General features: G+C 55.2%; 1 protein-coding gene across 6 annotated transcripts; it reads right to left on the bottom strand.

Moving 5' to 3' along the window:
- Positions 1-132: 132 nt before the first annotated feature.
- MICAL1 (microtubule associated monooxygenase, calponin and LIM domain containing 1) lies at positions 133-11443 on the bottom strand. 6 transcript variants are annotated; one of them, XM_024996479.2, is made up of 26 exons: positions 11233-11443; positions 9618-9688; positions 9210-9515; positions 8898-9105; positions 8517-8621; positions 8071-8175; positions 7805-7960; positions 7071-7171; positions 6315-6572; positions 5919-6034; positions 5599-5725; positions 5371-5452; positions 4656-4803; positions 4034-4224; positions 3756-3844; positions 3578-3631; positions 3301-3384; positions 3025-3181; positions 2632-2708; positions 2058-2334; positions 1841-1941; positions 1472-1585; positions 1255-1348; positions 981-1080; positions 793-866; positions 133-408 (listed from the first exon to the last, which is right to left on the bottom strand). In XM_024996479.2, exons 3-26 carry the CDS (start codon positions 9465-9467, stop codon positions 260-262), a joined length of 3225 nt encoding a protein of 1074 aa, XP_024852247.1. In that variant the 5' UTR covers positions 9468-9515; positions 9618-9688; positions 11233-11443; the 3' UTR covers positions 133-259.
- Between the last annotated feature and the right edge of the window lie 3330 nt (positions 11444-14773).

Below are 14773 nucleotides of genomic sequence, written 5' to 3'. Positions count from 1 at the left end.
CTTTTTCCTTGTAGAGGCAGTGACTGGGGCCAGGGGTCAGTGTGATTGTCACAGTGTAGACCTTTGGGCTCCCACCCGTCTGCCCTCCCTGCTCAGTCCCCACCTCACACCTGCAGCTAGCCAGAAGTCCTGTTTATGTCAGAAACTTTTTATTGTAAACACTGAGGCACTCTCCCAGGCAGCCCAGATGAACACAGGGTAGCACTGTCCTGGGGTAAGGCGGTCTTCCTGGCAGATAAGTCAGGCAGCCTGCCCTCTTCTAGCCCTGGACCCCGGGCTCCGAGGCCAGCTCACTGAGCCTGCGCTCCTCCTGGAGGCGGATGAGAGCATCTCGCTGGTTCACCACATCCAGTAGCTTCCTCAGGACCTGGTCCTCAGCCTGCCGATCGGCAGCTGTCTTTAGGGTTTCTGAAGGGAGGAGATGAAGCTTAGAGGACAGAGGATGCGGCAGAGAGGCCCAAGAGGCACAGCCTAATCCTAGCCTGTGTGACTTCTATAACCCCTGCTGTTTCCCACCCTGTGAAATTGGCTTATCAACACTAATGGTTTTCTAGCATTGTTAGCTGCAACATCATTCTTAAAGGAAATCTGGTGTAAAAGCTGAGTTGTGCAGCTCTGACTGAAGGTGCAGAGTAGGCGCTTGGAGCCCCATCCTCTGGTGTCCTTCAGTTCAAGAGGCAATTCAGGAGGCATTTCAGCCTCAGAGGTACTCAGATTGGAAGACTGTTGCTGGGCAGTATCTGCAGTCACGAGGCTTGTGCAAATACCAGCCTCTCCCCACATCCTGCTTACCTTCCCGGTTCATGTAGGTTCGCAGCTCTTGGTCCAGCTGCCACTGTTTCTCCTCCAAGTTCAGCTCCTGCACTCTGTGGAGGGCAGGAATAGAAAAGGCTTAGATGCCTAGGGTGAGCAAAGCCCTGGCTGGGGCCTGCCTGACTCAATGCCACTGTCCCCCACTCCCCAACCCTGACACCCCTTACGTGATCATGAGCTCAGCCTCCTCGGCCACTAGGCTGTTTTTCTTCTGGACGAGCTGTAGCAGCTGTTCCACCCATAATGCCTTTTGCTTTTCAGGGGAACCTGATAAGGAAAAAAGGGGGCCAGTCAGGCCTCCAGCCAGGATCATAGGAGTCATGGCATGAGGAATAGAGCCTGCTGTGAGCCAGACCTAGCAGTTTGGGGGTTGCTGGGGGCAGAACACAGTGCCAGGAGGCAGAGGTCTCCTAGTTTTATCCCTCCCCTATCCTTACTCACTGCTTTGGCTCCTCAAAGCCAGCTCCAGCTCTGTGCCCCTGGCCTCCAGCTCCCTTAGAGCAGCCTCGATCTCATTTAGTCGCCGCTGGATGGCCTGAGGAGTACAAGACGGGGCCCAGGAGTCTCATGATCGCTCAAGAACAGAGTCCCAGGGGAGCTCTTATCCCCAGTCTCAGGATTCTAACCCCATCAGAACCTCGGAACCCTGAGGCCACACCTGAGCCTTGCAGAACCGCTTCATCTCCTCCTCCTTGGCCCGGCGCAGCAGAGTCCGACGCCACGTTGGATAATTGTTCATGGTGCCTGAGTTCTCAGCCAAGTTCCTCAGAAACTGTGACAGAGTCAGTGGATAGGGGTTGGGGAAGCTCCATTTAAGAAGGACCAGAAAGACCCTAGACTGGAAGTGGGGTAAGTCTGATAGAAAAGGTAGAGGCTTAGGGACATGAAAGAGTCAGACCACGTGAGAAGGTAATTTGGGCTCAGAAGAGGCTGGGTGCTGTGGGTTTCTCCTGGGTGAGGGGAGGCGTGTGTTGAGTGGATGTGTGCTGGCTTGGGCAGAATAGGTGGCCAGGTTCTTCCCACTCACATGTTCCATGTCTGAGTCCAAAGGCACATCTTCCTCTTCCTCTGTTTCCTCTTCACTGGAGGAGGACCTCTCTTCTTCCCCCATTTCCATGGCCTCAAGAACTGAGCAGGACGTGGACATGGGCTGGAATCCCCACGACCTCCCTCCCCATGCCCCACATACCTGTCCAAGAATCCAAAAACCACCCATGCCATCCCCACCCCGAGCCAGCAGCTACCTTGAGGGCTCTGGACTGGCATTCCCCAGCCCTTGAAGCTTGCTTCCAGGGCTTGGTGGGCCAAAGTGGAGCAGCTTCGGGGGGGCTTGGGTGGCGGCTCCATTTCCGGGTCAGGGGTGAGATGAAGGGAGGATAAACGCTGGCGTTCTGGGCTGGAGAGGCGGATCAATCGACGGGTGGGCTGGATGGGGTTTGGGACAGGACTGGTCCCTTGATGGAGGTCCACGGGAGTTGCGGGGCCTGATGGCGTGTTATTCTCACTCGACATGGGAAGGTCCTAGAAAAGCCACCAGATGTTCTGGTCAGTGAGTGACCTGCCCAGCATGGGCTGAGGCTGCCCCTTGAGACAGATGTGGTACCTGGCATTCATCCATTTGTGCCATTTACTGAACAGTGTCAGGCAGTGTTGTGGATACTTGAAAATATGTCAGTAAGTAAAACAGGACAAAGATCTCTGCCATCATGGAGTTTACACTCTCGTGGAGGACATTCAGTTTCCCCCCATTCACTCTGCTGGGCCGGGGAGCCCTTTCCTCCTCCTCACCCCCCCACCACACACTTCCACAGCTTTTACCTGACTCTCAGGACCTCTATCGCTGCTATCTTCTTCGTGGCCTGTCTGAGGCAGGTGCTGGAGGCAGTATAAATATCCTGAGAAGGTGGGAGAGGGAAGGAGGCATCAGATGTAGGCAGACCAAGGATCAGATATTCAGTCTATCAGGGAAGGTGGGGGTGACAAGACTGCATTTGTTGGTGAATTTCTACCAGCCTCCTGGTTTCTCAGAACCCCACATTTGGGGCTTTGGAGGGGACAGAGAAGACTGAGCTTAGGAGAAGAAAGCGTAATCTTTAGTTTGTTTTTCTACCTCATGCGCAGCACCCCAGTTCCTCTCCACTTTCAAGCTCCTGACCCTGCCTGGTAGGGCCAAATGCAGAGTCCCTCTGAATGCTTCCCAGGCCAACTCACCATCTCCTGGGTGCTGCCTATAGCCACCTGGCCATAATGTGGCCTCACAGATATGACAGCGGAAGCAGCTCCGGTGGAAGAAACGGCCATCAGCACAGAGGCGTTCCAGGATATAGAGGTGTTGCCCACAAAGTGCACACAGATCCTCAGCACTGGCCTGCAGTGATCCCCAGGTCCCAGGTTAGCTGGAGTCAAAGCCAAGGTCGGCCCTTCCCCTGAAACACACCTCCCTGCCCTTCCCAGGTCTTTGCCTGCAGACAGGGCCCCCGTGCTCACATCCTGCTGCTGGGATGGTGGTGTCATTGGTTCATCAGGCTTTGGGACAGGTGGCTCCTCAGTACTTGGGGTCTCCGCCTTTACCTGAAAAGGCCGAGAGGTAGAGGGACAGGGTCAGTTAGGGAGTCATGTGTGCAGATGAAAGAACTGGAAGGGAAAGGCGGTGAGACTGGATGGGGGGTTGGGTACAGGAGCTTGGGTAGCAAGCAAGACCTGGGGGACAGGACGTGGGAGAGCACCTCAGGGAAGGGACTGTCCAGCCCCTGCGTGCACTTACCTCCAGGCGAGGCTTCTTGCCACCAGCATCCTCCCCATTTTCCTGCAACAAGCCCTACATTCTAAGCATGGGCTCTGAGCCCCCACTTCTTTCCCCCAACTCTGGATGTCGTCCTCTTCATCTCAGGGACCCCCACAAGAACCCCACTGCCCAGCCCAACCCCACCCAAACTCTCTACCTGAGTTCGGGTCCGTTGCAGGGTCCTCTGCAGTTTGCCAAGGAATAGTACAGCGCTGGCAGTGCCCGGGGAGCCTTGGCTGACCGAGCCTGTGAGGAGAGTCGTGGAGATCAGGGGCGATACTATATCCCCAGAAGAGAGCTATGAGCCAGCCCAGAAGGCTAAAGGATACCTCTCCCAGGATGTCCCTTAGAGGGCGCTCTCTTGCTTGCTCTGTCTGTCTGTCCCTCTCTCACACACACACACCCTTGTCGTCCCACCCTTGTCTTCCAGCTCACCTGGGTTGTGTGGTACGCTCTTGAAGGCACTATGGAAGTGGCTGAGGTAGGCAATGAGGCCAAGTGGGTCACTCCCTGCCACCATCGCCTGTGCGGACAACACTGGTGTGATGCCCAGCTCATGCTCTGCCATCTTCAGCGCCCAAGAAGTAGCTTCCAGAGCCCCCATTCCCTGGAGCTCGGAGGGTTCCCTATGGGGCAGCAGGGAGAAGGGTCAGTGGGAGACCCAGAACTTGAGCCCACAGAAAGGGGAGGGATAGCGGGAAAGGGAGGCAAGGGCAGGAAGGGTTTTTATTCTCCGCTGCACACCCACCACCACCCAGCCAATCACAACGGCTTCTGGCCTTGGGGGCCTCCACCACTCACAAAGCTCTCCCTATTGAATGCATGCTCATGGGCAGAGGGGCAGGAGTACTATCTCTACAGAGGTGAAGCGACTAGAGCAGGATTATTAGCAAGTGATGGTGCTGGGATGCAGTGGCTGTACCACCTCCTACATGGTGATCCCCTGTCTCCTACATGGTGATCCCCTGTCATTCCACACTGCCTGGAGGGGGCGGTGGAGAGGCATGGAAGAGAGGGAGGGTCTATCAGGGACCCCCAAGCCCAATCCCTGACTCACAGTAGGGCGGGCCGCAGCCGGTGCACCAGGGCACACAGAGCCAGCCCATCAGCCCAGGAGGAAGACAGGTCAGTGACATGGACACCTGGGTATCCAGCCGTCTGCTCCTGGCACCAGCGCAGCAGCTCCTCCTGGGAGCCCACTGCCCCTAGGAAGAGGAGGTTGCACTTGTACCCAGGGCACCCCAGCCCGCAGAGAGAGCCCAGCTGCTGGCTGTGGGGTCTGTATGGGAGCCAGAAGCAGGGACCCACCCCGACTGAGCACCAGCCTAAGAATGTGAGCAGTACCTCCTTCATCCCCATTTTCTCATTTGAAAAAAAATCTTTTGGGGGAATAAAGTGAAATCACTGCTAGCCACAGAGAGGCCAGCAGGCTATGAACTGAGGGGCAAGGGAAGCCCAGAGGCTGAAAGGAGAGGCAGGTTTGGGGTCTGCCAGGTGGGAAGGGGCAGGACAGCCAAGAACAGCGCAGCACGGCTGCCATCCAGTGTTTCAGTGGTGGTTAAAGTGCTGAGATACTCCGCACAGGCTGCCAAACGGCTGCTGCCAAGCGCCTGCTGCCCTGTGCTCTCCAGGATGCCCCCAATCTCCACCCCCCAACCCAGCGGGGCTCCAGCACCCTGCTCCCTGCTGCCAGCAGCTGCAACTGCTGTCGGTGCCTACGCATCACTGTTCGGTCAAGGTTTTAGACGTGCCCGTGGAGGAGGACTGCTCACCAGTGGCTGCCTTTCCGGAGTCTGTCTCGTCACTCATCCTCTGCACAGGCTCCTTGGCCTCCATGTCGTATAGGTCTCGTACCTACGGCAGCCCCTTTCAGGTCTCCAGGCGGGCTGACCACACACCCGCTCAGCCCATGGGGGAGGGCTGCCTGGGTGGGGCTCACCCAGAGGGACAGTGGCTGCGGGGACCAGGAGGCAAGGACTGTGCTGGGGTGGAGTGCTGACCTGACTGGGGGTCACAGCCCGGAGGTTCAGGTTGGGGTAGCGGGTGGCGGGGTCCAGCCCGTACTGTGCCACGTTGCGGTGCATGTTCTCCGGGGACGTCTGTGACAGGAGCTGGTACAAGCTCTCTCTAGGGGATGAGGGTGAGGGACGGGCACAAGCAGGAGGCCACCATTAGCGCTCACCCCTCAACCACCACCGGGCTTTTGCCTTATTCTCCTTTATCCACTCCCCTATCTACTCCCCCAGCATCTCCGAACCTATTCCCGTGTCTTGTCCCACATCCAGCCCTGCCCTGCCCCACCCCCCAACTCAGGCCTCACCTCTCTGCCAACACCTCTAGGGGCCCAGCGCCCTCTGCCCACCGCTTCACCATCCAGGCGGCATCAAAGGCTGCCAGGAAGCCCCGGGCCACTCCAGTGCCCAGGGGCCAGAAGGGCTGCAGGGCCAGAAGGACAAGAAACAGCTCAGTGAGGGCCCAACGGAGGACCCAACCCCCAACAGGGTTGCCCGAGCCCACATGCCCCCAGGGGCAGAGCTGGAGGCCCCCTGACACCACCAGGCCACCCTCAGCTCCTCTTTACAACAGTAAACATTTTATTACCCTCCCCCCCCCCACTTCCCATGAGGCTGCTTCTTCCCCCAACCAGGGAATCCCCGTGCCTCCTTACACAGAACCCAGAGAGCCACTCCCCAAGCAGGGAACACTGAGCCCTTACCTCCACCAGGCAGTCCCCGACCAGCCCCAGCAGCAGGCGGGTGCCGTGCCTCTCCTGCACCCGAGCAGAGCTCTCTGCCCGCATCATACTTGTGAAGTCAAAGGCAGAGACGTCCGGCCGCCCGTGGGCGTCCCGGGCAAACTCCAGCTTCCCAAGTTTGCCGTGGGTGGCGAAGTCGGCAGCTGCCCGAGCAAAGCGCTGCAAAGCCTCGGGCACCACATTGGCGCTGCCCAGCAGCCGTTCAGTATCGGGCCAGTCCTGTGTGGCCGACAGATCAGAACCATCAGTGTCCCATCCCCTCAGGTACACATCCCTGAGGCCCCAGGAATGGGCTTCCCCAGATTAAACAGCAGTTGGAGGCTGAGCTGGGACTAGACGTGAACATCCTGCCTCCCAGGCCCAGCATCATTACATGTGTTCAACTAGTTCATTCAGCAGATACCTTCAGGGTGCTTACTACATAGCAGGCACCATTCTAAGCTCTGGGAATCATCAGCAAGGAAGAGACAGACAAAACCCCTTGTGGAGCTTAGTCCTCATGGAGTGCAGTGCTGTGACTGGTATATGGTGTTGAGCCCAGAATAGGATTCAAGTGGCCATGTAAGTCTCAGAGGAGAAGAACTTACTGAGGTGGAGAAAGTGCCACTGCAGACAGGATGGACTCCCTCCACACCCAGGGGGAGACCATGTCCAGGCCTGGACCCTACCTCCCAGGGTCCACCATTCAGTCCCCCCATGCCTGGGCCTGGGCCCCACCTTATGCAGCACTCCCAGCCGTAGCAGGCACTGCTTCTTGGCTGTCATCACAAAGTAGTGGGTGTCATCTTTGTAGTACACGATATTCTCCAGATCGATGCCTGTGGGGTCAGGGTAGGGTGCAGGGGATGTGTCTCCTCTAGTTATGTGTCACTTCTCCAAATACACCAGACATGCCTGACCTCTGAGCTGGGATCACAGCTTAGCCTGCAGTGGGTCCTTCCTACACAGGGACCCATGAGTTCTGGTGGCACCATGGACCATCTATCTCAGGCCCAGCAGATGGAGGAGCAAAGAGAGAAACCAGGGTGGAGTGGCAGCAGGGAGACATGAACCACACGGTCACAGGCTTACAGAGGACAGCCTGGCTTCTCCAAATGAGATGCGTACACTCCAAAGGGCGTGGTAGTATGAAGCCAAAGAAAACCTAGAACACCTTCTGGAAGTACCACTTACACTTTGAATTTATGTCACTTTTATATTAAAGCCTATGTACAGAAGCACAAAGCAAAAGCCCATGCATTTGGCAAGAGATTTCTAAGACTTGTCATGCTGGATGGCCAAGTGCGGTTGTGCCTGCTGACTCCCTGAGGGCTCAGGTTCTTTGCTGCCAGGACCACAAAGATGGACAAGTGTGGGATTCTTTGGACTGTGGACAGGTCTAAGAGGGAGAGTCGGGAGCTAGGCCACAGTCAGGCACTCGGAAGGGAAACCCTGTGAGGAAGGGCCCTGACCTGTAGCTTTGAGCAGGCTCTGGAAGAAGCTCTGGTTGTAGATCCTGGCCACACCACTGATCTCGGGCACCTGTGTCTCTTCCACGGTGCGCCCGTTCACAAAGTTAGCCGTGATGCCAATTGCCAGTTTGCCGCGCATTTCTCGCACTGTGAAGCCTAGAGGTGGGGACAGGTGGGGAGTGGCCGGGGGATGAGGGGCGTAACAGCCTAGAAAGGCCCAGGAGGAGCTCAAGATGCTGGCTTCTTCAAGGGAAGGGATCACTCACCTTCAGGGACGAATTTACCTCCAGCCGCAGAGATGAGGACATCAAATTCATACTTGGCCAGTTGGGCTGGGGGGCTGGGCTGGAGCTGGGCACGCCAACCACTCCCTGGAGCAGAAGATGTGAGTGGCACAAAGATATAGAAAACTGAAGGGGTGTCTATATTCCCAGGACAATCCAATGAAATAAATAAACATTTAAAGGGTTTTGTGGTTTACAAAGCAGTGACACAGTCTATCAAATGACACCTTCACAACAGCCATGGAAAGGAGGTAAAGAAAGAAATACTTCACATTTTACAAAAGTCCAAAATGAGGCTCAGCAGGGTTTGAAAAAGGCCAGGCTGTGAGAAAGGGAGACTCAGCTGACTCCCAACCCCACCCTTTTTCTTTTGCAAGGCCAGGGTATCCTTGGTACATGGGGGTTCTCAAGAGCAGAAAAATACCTACCCTTTTTGGGAGGAGGCTGCAGGCCAGTGAAAGTGATGCCCCAGTGGATTTCCACCCCCAGCAGTAATGCCACTTTCAACAAGAGGAGCTGCAGTTGCCGGATGCCTGGAAGGGAGAGGACATTAGCGACAGGGACCCCAGGATCCTACAGCCTCCCCAAATACCAGTGTGTACCTGGTCTGGGCTGGAGAAAGTCTTAGAGCTCACTCAGTCCAAGTGCCTGTTTTACAGGTGAGGGACCTGAGTCCTGAAAGCCATCTGACTGCAGTGAATCTTGACCACCCTGCCCTGGGCTGGCCCAGCAGCCCCCAACCCCCACCCTACTGGCCTGTCTCTAGGCCCAGGCTCATCCGCCCCTCCAGGCCACCACACGGTGCTCACTGATGTGGTCCAGGGAGCCTGTGCAGAAGCGCCCATAGAACTTCTTGGCGCCGAGTGCCCGAAGGTCGTGGATGGTGAAGGGCCAGAGGTGGAGCACGTTGTGGCGAGAGAACTTGGTGCGCTTTTCCACCAGCACCACTCGGGCCCCCAGCATCGCCAGCTCCACAGCAGCCCGCAGACCGCAAGGTCCCGCACCCACCACCAGGCACTGCGAACACATAAGGCAGCACAGGCATGGCGGGGGGCGGGGGGAGAGGGGGCTCCTCTGACTCCGCCCACTCTCCAAGCCCCACCCCAGGCACTGAGACACACCTTAGTGCCGGTGCAGGCCCGGCCCTGCTGGTAGACCGGCTGGCTCGCTCTCTTGTCCAGCTTGGCCCACAGCGACTTGGCATTCCAGTAGTTGAGCTGGGCCTTGACCTTGTGGTACTGGGAGAGCCCCCCACCAGGCTCCACCCCCAGGGCCCCGCATAGCCCTTGAAAGCTGCTCAACACATCCTGGCACAGCTGGGCCTGCAAGAAGCTCTCAAAGTGGGCATGCGCTGGGTTGGTGGAGATGGTTGAGGCCATGGAGACCCCTGGGAGGGGATCCTGGGGAGGGGCAGAGGCAAGTGGTTGCTGGAAAGAAGAAAGGAAGAGATTGCAAGAGGCTGGAGAAAGGAGGAAGGGAAAAGAGGAGAAGAAGGCAGTGTGGTATCCCCAGGGAGCTCCAAGTCCTACCCAGATGGGCTCCTCTCCTCTCTGTCAGCTGCTCCACAGACAGCCGCAATCCATTCAACTTCAAGTGAAATCTGCCAAGTTTGGAAATGAAAAATCAGCAGTCCTGAGCCCAGTGGGCCTGCAGAAAGCTAGGGAGCCTCCAGCTCAGCCTTGTCAGCCAGGAATCTCCAGGCCCTACTCCAATCCCTGGGGGACAGCAGTTCTTACCCGGCCTTAAGCGAGGCCCTGCAAGCAGGCCAGGGGAATTTCTCAGACATGAAGAGAGCAGGGTGTCAGAGAAATGGGCTTTCCTTGCAGTACAGATAGGGACAAATCTAATATCTGCAACACCAGCTGCCAGGCACACATACTGTCCCATCTCACCCCATGCCTCCTTGTGCCCGGCAGCCCTCAACGGACTCAGTGTGCTGTTGGGTGTGGTGTGTCTTATGCCAGGGGCAAAGTTTTCCTCCTTAGCACTTGCCATTGCCTCTTAAAGGGGAGGAGGAGGTGGTGGTGGTGGTTTAGTCGCTAAGTCGTGTCCAATTCTTGGGACTCCATGGACTGTAGCCCGCTAGGTTCCTCTGTCCATGGGATTCTCCAGGCAAGAACTCTGGAGTGGCTTGCCATTTCCTTCTCCAGGGGATCTTCCCGACCCAGAGATCGAACCCTGGTCTGCATTGCAGTCAGATTCTTTACCAACTGAGCCGCTAGGGAAGCCCCTTCTCTAACCACGTAGGATCCACTTCCCACCACCAAACTACCTTAACAGACAGCCCCAGGATGTTGCATCTGTCTGGTGACAAACAACTAACTGGGCCTATTTCTGACTCACTGTGGTCAGAATACTTCCCCTGTGACTTGCTGCTGCTCCAGTGGCCACAAGACCGTTGGGGAGTTGGGGGGCGACAGGGCAGCAGGATTCGCTCCGCCCAGCTTCTCTCGCTCCCATAGACACCCCGCCCCATCCCTGCTCGCTCTCCCAGGAATCTCTCCAGACAAGGCTTCTCTTTGTCCCCTTCTCCCTCGCTCGGGCACCCACGCAACTTGAGGGGTGGCAGAGCTTTCTCACTTTGGGACCAGGAGGAATCAGAGGGTACGGGGATGTGGTTTCCCACGGGGGAGTTAAGGACGGTGGTGGCGTAGACCAGGGAAGACCCTTGAGCTGATCCCCCTGACCCCATCAGTCGCCTTCCCGGTCCCAGCCCGGAGCCCCGCAGGCCAGGCCCAGGCAGGAGATTAAAATCACCGCCATAGGTCACCTGGACGAGGCGGACTGAATGTCAGTAAGAGCAAAGGTCTCTCTTGTAAGGTGGAAAGGAGGAAGACCTCAGCGAAGTGGGGAGAGGAGCGACCCAATCTGGAAACACCAAAACAAAGAATGTGCGAGCGGTAGGGCGGTCCAGGATGGAGGGAGCTGGACCACTGGCAGCGGGCGGTTGGGAGTACTCACACTCTGGACCGTAAAGTTTGGGAGGGGCTGGGCAGGACGGAGGCGCAGAGAGACGGCGCCTGACGGGCCAGGCGGGATTCACGAGGGCCTCGAGCCACGGTTCCCAGGAGGCGCGTCCCTACCCCCCCACCCCGGGACCCCGCGGGGCGGGGGGCGCACATTTGGCGCAGCTGGACAACTTACCCGGGGGCTTGGGAGCCCGCAGGGGTCTCTTCCTGCCAGGCGGGAGTCCCAGTCCGGGCGGGTTGGGAGGCGGGGACAGAGGAAGGGGGGTGGAGGCGGAGGAGGAAGGGGGGGTGGAAGAGGCAGAGGAGGCGCGGACCAAAACCCGGGATTGAGGGGCTGCGGGCCTGTGCGCCCGACCGGCGAGTCTAGCTGGGCGTGGGCTTCGGCCAAGCAAGCTCAGCCGGCAGAGCCTTTATTGGAGCCTCATTAACATCTCATTAGCCGGCGATCCCCGGCTGGGGGCAGCCAGGGGCCCGCCCACGGCTGCAGGGTGGTGCCCGAGGGCGTGGCGCCGCAGACTCAGTGTTCCGGCTAGGGGCGGGAGACCCCGGCCCAGCCTAGCCCTGTCGCTTAAGCCAAGCGTAGGAGGCTCCGGGAACCCAGCAGCACACTAGCGGCGGAGGCTCCGGGAGCCCGGCAGCACACTAGCGGCCTCCGGCTCCATTCCGGAGCCTGCGCCTAAAAGCTTGTCCTTCCCAGGCGGGCGAGGCAACCCGCCCTTGCGCAGTACCTACTGAGCTGCCGCCTTCGAGACCTGGGCCGGAGAAGGAGCTCGCGCTGAGCAAGAAGTTTGCAGAAGCTGTAGGGTAGCGCCGAAGCATCTGCGTCCTTTACACCTCTCCTACGAGGAGATTCACGGCCCGGGTACTCCACGATGGATCCAAGCTCGGTGTCCACCTACCCTGCAACCAGTCTGCACCTAGACCCGGGCTGAGGGCATCCGGCACGGACGCAAAGTCCTGGAAACTCGGCAATATGCAGCATCCACAGCGGCAGAAGTGAGAGGGCAAGAAGGTCTTGGGGTAGGGCTGGGGGTGTTGGACCACTACTAAGACAGACAGAAATGAGAAGGGTGTAAATGAGAGGCTGGCTCCCCAATATTCAAGAATGCCTGGGAGAAAGGACCCACAGAACTGTTTGGTACCAACTTCCTCATATTCCCAATGAGGAAACAGCTGAATGTGAAGGCACTCTTCCAAGGTCATTCAACTAGTTAATATTAATAAAACATCAGTTTTCCTTTATTAAACGTCTACTATGAATATTAATCTCAATGATCACAAATGTCCCCTTTTACTGAAAAGGAAACCGAAGGTCACCCATGGCAAAGTTACACAGCAAGTGGCAGAGCTGGTATGGGACCCAGGTCTATCTACCACCACACCAGTGTTGATCTAATGTGACAAGTGAAAGGCTGGCATCCTGAGAGACTGCTTCTTGTTTAGAGGAAGTGACACCATTACACTGGAAACACTCACAAAACAGAGGAATGAATGGCACTGGAAAGAGCTGGGGACCCTATGGCTCTCCCCTTCTCTTTATTCTCTCTTTGCATTGCCTGGAAACCCTCTGAGACCCAGTAAGACCTATATATACACTGCTCCCAGCTTGAGATGAGAAGCAGGGAAGGAGAAATGCCTACTTTCTGCTGGCAGAGGCAGGGAATTGAGCCAGGTCCAGCTCAGGAAACCAGGGCAGTCTCCCAGCTGGGCCCATCCTAGCCCTTGGGTATGACTAGTCATTTGGCTTGAAATCAATTTGCCAAATATGAGACACACCCATATTTAAATACATTGTGTCAGAAGGATTCTAAGTCCACTCTGAATGGGTTACCTGTTTTAGAATCATTCCATTTCCCTTTCACTAGTAGATGGTAAATAATCAGCAGCTCTGACTTTGAGGTTAGCAGAGGCCCTGCAAGGTCTGGCTCTTGACTCAATGACTTGCATCTCAACCAAATAGGGGTTTGTGGCTCTCCAAATGGCAGAAAGTAAAATTTGTCTTTAAAAAAGAAAACAGAATAATGACTTCATCAGTGCTTAAAAATAACTGCTGACTTGGAGTTTCACTCTATGTTAATTAAAGATACATGGTAGAGCAAAGAGCAATGGGGAATGGTTTGTAATCTAGAAGATCTGGCCAGATGGCAGCTTTACTTCACATGAACTTAAGCGACCTTGAAAAGTCACCAACCAGTATGTTTCAGTCTCAGCTCTAAATGGAGGCACTTTAATTACTGAATCTTTTCAATGCATTTTGATTCTAAAATCCTGTTACTCATTGTTGGTGATTCTAAGAAATGTACAGTCTAGAAGGCCCAAAACAAATTCTATTTTAGACTTTCTTCAAAGACAGTCATGATCCACATTATTGAGTCATGATCCATATTACATGTGTATACAAAACTAAAAATACTGGCACAGACACACTGGCTAATTTATACTGGGTCAAATAAGTGGCTGATATGTGAAAAATCAGTTGGGTTTTTTGTTTGTTATTGGCCATGTGGGACATGGCCTGTGGGATCTTAATTCTCTGACCAGGGATCAAACCCAAGCGCTGGATATGCTGAGTCCTAACCACTAGATTGCCAGGGAATTCCACAAAAAGTCACTTTTAAAAGAATCTCAGGACTTCCCTGGTGGTTCAGTGGTTAAGAATCTGACTCTCCAACTGGCAGATGGTAAAATGTCTTTAAAAAAAGATCACAGAATAATGATCTGACTGCCAATTCAGAGGACATAGTTCCATCCCTGGTCTGGGAAGATCCCACATGCCATGGGGCAGCTAAGTCTGTGGGCCACCGTGACTGACCCTGCGCTCTAGAGCCTACAAGCGGCAACTCCTGAAGCCTGCGCACCTAGACCCTGTCCTCTGCCAACAGGAGAAGTCACTACAATGAGACCCCCCTACCGCAACTAGAATAGTCCCTGTGTAGCAACAAAGACCCAGTACAACCAAAACTAAATACACATTTTAAAAAATAATAAGCTCAAGATGAACAGAGAGTGCTTCCAGAGAACTTGTGCATCTGGGTGTGAAGGGAAGGCCCCCGCTAGAAGATGATGCCTGATTTGAGAAAGAAGAGTTACTCAACTGAATAAAAGCAGGAAGCAGATTTCAAGAACATAAACAAAAAAATAAATAAATAAATAAATAAATAAATAAAATAAAAAAGAATAAAAGAATCCCATTCTAATGTTTTTGCAAATAAATCATGCGAGTAGTGGCCTAGGTTAAAAACCTGAGCCATTAAAACAGGGTTCCTTTCCTCTAATTTACACCATGTTGTCTTTCTGCAATGCCATCCTTACCTCACCTGTCATCCTTTCATCTCCTAAACCTGGAGTCAGAAACTGGATCCCATACTGCAGGTGATGGTTCTAAGCCATCCTATATATGACTTTACACCCGTAGGTCAGTGTGTTCAAAGGCCACACCCACAGTCCTGGGTCAGGAGCCACAGCTGCTGTCTAACCAAGCAGACACAGGAGCAGACACAGCTCCTAATGTAAAAATAATTACCAGCTGAGTCCAAAGTGTAGCGTGCTGTGGACAGATATGAAAGGTGGCTTGACTGAGATTAAAGGGTAAGAGACAATTAGAGGGTGGGGAAGTGACACTTGCACTGAATTCTGACAGATGTGCAGACGCTGAGACGGAGAGGAGGTGCAGAAACCTTTCAAGCCTGAGAAACTGCCTGCCTCAAAGCCTAAGG

This window comes from Bos taurus, chromosome 9 (assembly GCF_002263795.3).
Source record: "Bos taurus isolate L1 Dominette 01449 registration number 42190680 breed Hereford chromosome 9, ARS-UCD2.0, whole genome shotgun sequence".
NCBI lineage: Eukaryota > Metazoa > Chordata > Mammalia > Artiodactyla > Bovidae > Bos > Bos taurus.
The sequence above is the reverse complement of the archived record's forward strand: the minus strand, read 5'-3'. Positions and strand labels throughout refer to the sequence as shown.